This window comes from Lipotes vexillifer, unplaced genomic scaffold (genome assembly GCF_000442215.2).
Source record: "Lipotes vexillifer unplaced genomic scaffold, Lipotes_vexillifer_v1.1 scaffold216, whole genome shotgun sequence".
Lineage (NCBI taxonomy): Eukaryota > Metazoa > Chordata > Mammalia > Artiodactyla > Lipotidae > Lipotes > Lipotes vexillifer.
In genome coordinates, this window is record NW_006779100.1 from 1,176,110 (window position 1) to 1,179,461 (window position 3,352).

Here is a 3,352-nt window from a genome sequence, read left to right on the forward strand (position 1 = left end):
GCTGTGTTTTCATAAATATTATCATTATAAACCTCCTGCAAGGTCAGAACAGTCATCCCCAATTTCCAGAGAAGGAAACCCAGGTGTGGTGGCTGAGGTGATGTATCCAGGGTACACACTGAATGAATGGGATTGAAATCAGGTCTTCTCATGCAGGCTGTGAACATTTCTCATCCCACTTAGAAAGAGGTCTTAACAGGTGATCGGATTTCGGGAACTTTTGAGTGACGGGAGCAGAGAAGCATATGGGTGGTTATGGGAGAAGATGATTTCCCTTCAACAACTAAAGCTCTGTTGTCCCCATGTGTCAGTCAGGAGACAGAGAATTTGATAAAGTTACTTTGATTAAGTAACTGAAAAGCTAAAAACAGGGAGGTAGCCACTGCCGGGAAACAGCGGAACAAAGGGGTGAGTTTGGAATGACTGAAATGTACAAGCTCAGAGGAGAGGCTTTGCAGGGAGCTGAAATTCCAACCTCTGAGGAGGGGGCACTGTCCCGGCTAGTGCTAGAGTCTCCGAGCTTGGAGGAGGGGTCCTGAGGGCCCGAGACACAGACCGCTCAAGACAGGGCTCGAGAGGAGGCTGGCTCTGCACGTGCTGGCAAACTGTGCACTGGATTCAGTGGCCACTCTAGGAAGACATGCGATCCTGCTGGCAGGGGTGATGCTGACAGGAAGAGGAAGCAGCAAGGCCCAGTTGAACAGGGCACAGCAGAAATGTGGGTGGCAGAGTCCCTGCCCCAGCCTCACAAAGGAGGGTATGGAAGGGTGGGTGTGGGGCTGAAACACTGGCCGTACCCGAGATATCCAAGTCCTGGGTAATTGTTTCTTCTTCCTGCAGGCTGCCTTTGCCCCAGCTGGCCGCTCTGGTCAGGAGAGAGAGACTGAGAAGGCTGCGGATCGACTAGGCAAGTAGGCAGCAGAGCCTGGGGTGGGTGTTGGGAGAGACCAAGGAGGTCTGTATTATGAAAGCTTATCATCTGCCAGAGGCCCTTTGCCTCAGTGGCATTTAAACTACCTGAAAACATAAACTGTGCCTGCCTTCTCATGTGAATGAAAAGAGCTCGTAATTAACGGCCTTATTTAAGGCAAAACATCTTATTGAAAGTAAATGATCTACCCTACTTCTAAAACTGGAAACAGGGCTTCCCTGGTGGCGCAGTGGTTGAGAGTCCGCCTGCCGATGCAGGGGACATGGGTTCGTGCCCCGGTCTGGGAAGATCCCACATGCCGCGGAGTGGCTGAGCCCGTGAGCCACGGCTGCTGAGCCTGTGCGTCCGGAGCCTGTGCTCCGCAAGGGGAGAGGCCACAGCAGTGAGAGGCCCGCGTACAGCAAAAAAAAAAAAAAAAAAAAAAAAAAAAAAAAAAAAAGAGAAAAAAAGATAAAACTGGAAACAGAACAACAGTTTTTAAATAAGCGCTCCGGTGGCTGAGGAACTCTGCACACTTGTTCCTGCTGCCCTCTTAGTAAGTCTGCCAAAAATCTCCCGGGTGCACGACTAGGCCCTCTCTGGTCTGCCAGTTATTTTAAGACCTCCTTCCTTTTGTCGATTTCTTAGCCAGTGGAGCACAGAGCATCCCTCATGATAGTCCTGCCCATGGTGAGGGCACCCATTGTGAAGAGGAAGGCTTTGCTGTGGATGATGAGGATTCCGATGGGGAACCAGATCCCTGGGAGCTGTCAGAAGGGGTGTCCGGCTGTCCACCCAGGGAACAGGCTGCTGATCTTTTTAATGAGGACTGGGACTTGGAGTTGAAAGAAGATCAAGGGAATCCATATGGTAGGTGTGGGGTTTTGGGGGTCCTAGGCCAGGCTTCTGAGACCCTCCTACACATTAACCCCTAAACAGTTTGGAAGAGGGACCCACATCCATGAGCTTAGCCTGATAGCTCTCATAGGTCTGAAATTTCTGTGACAGCTTCTCTTTCATAGGGGGGAAGAAAGTGCCAGTTTTGCATTTTATTATATAATGTATTGGTCAGTTGTAACATTGAAACAGTGTTACCATCTCCAAATATCTTTGTGTGAATCGAGCGGCTGTAGACAGAAGTGCTCTGTTCACCAGTTGCTTCCTCTGCGCTGCTAGGAACCGCTGTCTGAGAAGCAGGACTGTGGGTGGCGTCAGAATGAAGGTGCTTGGGATTCTCCACCAAAGGAGGACTGTGTGTGTGTGTGCGCGCGCGCGTGCATGTGTTTAAGCAAAGACAGTGCAAGTGTCTGTCCCCTAGACATTTTTGGCTCTCTCTTTTCACTCTCCCTCCTTCCTTTAATCTGTCTTTTAAAACTGCCTGCAGATGCTGACGACATCCAGGGTTGCCTTTCTCAAGAGGTCAGACCCTGGGTGTGCTGTGCCCCGCAAGGAGACATGATCTATGACCCCAGTTGGCACCATCCACCTCCACTGATACCCCATTATTCCAAGATGGTCTTTGAAACGGGACAGTTTGATGATGCCGAAGACTGAGGGCATAGCTTTTGCCTGGTGAGTGGGTGGGCCCTCCAGGTCAACGTCTCCTTTCTTTGAGGTGAGATGTCATATCTGAGGAAACATTCCCAGTGAATCCCGAGTCGGGCACACAGACTGGTGTTAAATAAGGTCCTCTGTCCCCCAGTTCTGTTGTCGTTGTTGTTTTTAATGAGCTCCTCCTTGGAATGTGTGAGTGTTTATGTCTGTGTGGGGAAGGAATGGTGTTCTTTATAAATAAAAGTAGAAAAAAAACCCAGCCTGCTTTTGCCTACTTTTTTCCCCCCCTTTTTCATTAGATACTTCTGAGCAAAGCCTCACTCCTTCATTTAAAGCCCCTCACTTACATTTTCAGGATTGATGTTGTCTGAGATGAAACTACTCTGTGAAAGAAAACGATACTTTAGTTTTTGCCTCTGTAGATCTGGCCCTATTGACCAGAGATTGGAACCCAAGAGACACTGGTGACTTTGCGGCTGACTGCTATTCCTGGTGGTGGAAAATTGACCATTTACTTAGTTAACAAGGACTTTCTGTAGGCTGGAAAATGAAATGGCAAATTAATTAAACCAGCCGTTGTATAGCCCTCAATTGGCATGAAAGGATTTTACACTCTACTTTCCTTTTAATCCTTACAATTACTTACATGTCACTTAAATTTTTTTTTTAACCTCATTTGGGAGATGAGGAAAATAAGGCTCAAAATGTTTTGACCTCTCCCAGATCACACAGCCAGGAAACAGCAGAAATGTGACCTGAACCCTCACATGACTGAAGTCTGTTCCCATGGTTGCCCGTGTGTGTGTGTGTGTGAGCCTGGACGTGGGACCTGGGGGCCACACCTCGGCAGGTCTGTGACACACCAGACCATGTCACCGTTGCCTCTTG

The 3,352-nt window shown here is 48.8% G+C and overlaps 1 protein-coding gene across 2 annotated transcripts in view; it reads left to right on the forward strand.

The window, feature by feature from the left end:
- COPRS (coordinator of PRMT5 and differentiation stimulator) overlaps nucleotides 1–2,860 on the forward strand; it is a 4,283-nt gene extending 1,423 nt beyond the window's left edge. The window contains exons 2-4 of one of the 2 annotated variants that reach the window (XM_007452386.1): nucleotides 841–911; nucleotides 1,563–1,780; nucleotides 2,295–2,860. In XM_007452386.1, the coding sequence (XP_007452448.1) occupies nucleotides 841–911; nucleotides 1,563–1,780; nucleotides 2,295–2,464 (459 nt within the window). In that variant the 3' untranslated portion in view covers nucleotides 2,465–2,860. Of the gene's footprint in view, nucleotides 1–840; nucleotides 912–1,558; nucleotides 1,781–2,294 lie in introns of both variants that reach the window. The other variant, XM_007452387.1, reaches the window with a different exon arrangement.
- The last annotated feature ends 492 nt before the right edge of the window (nucleotides 2,861–3,352 follow it).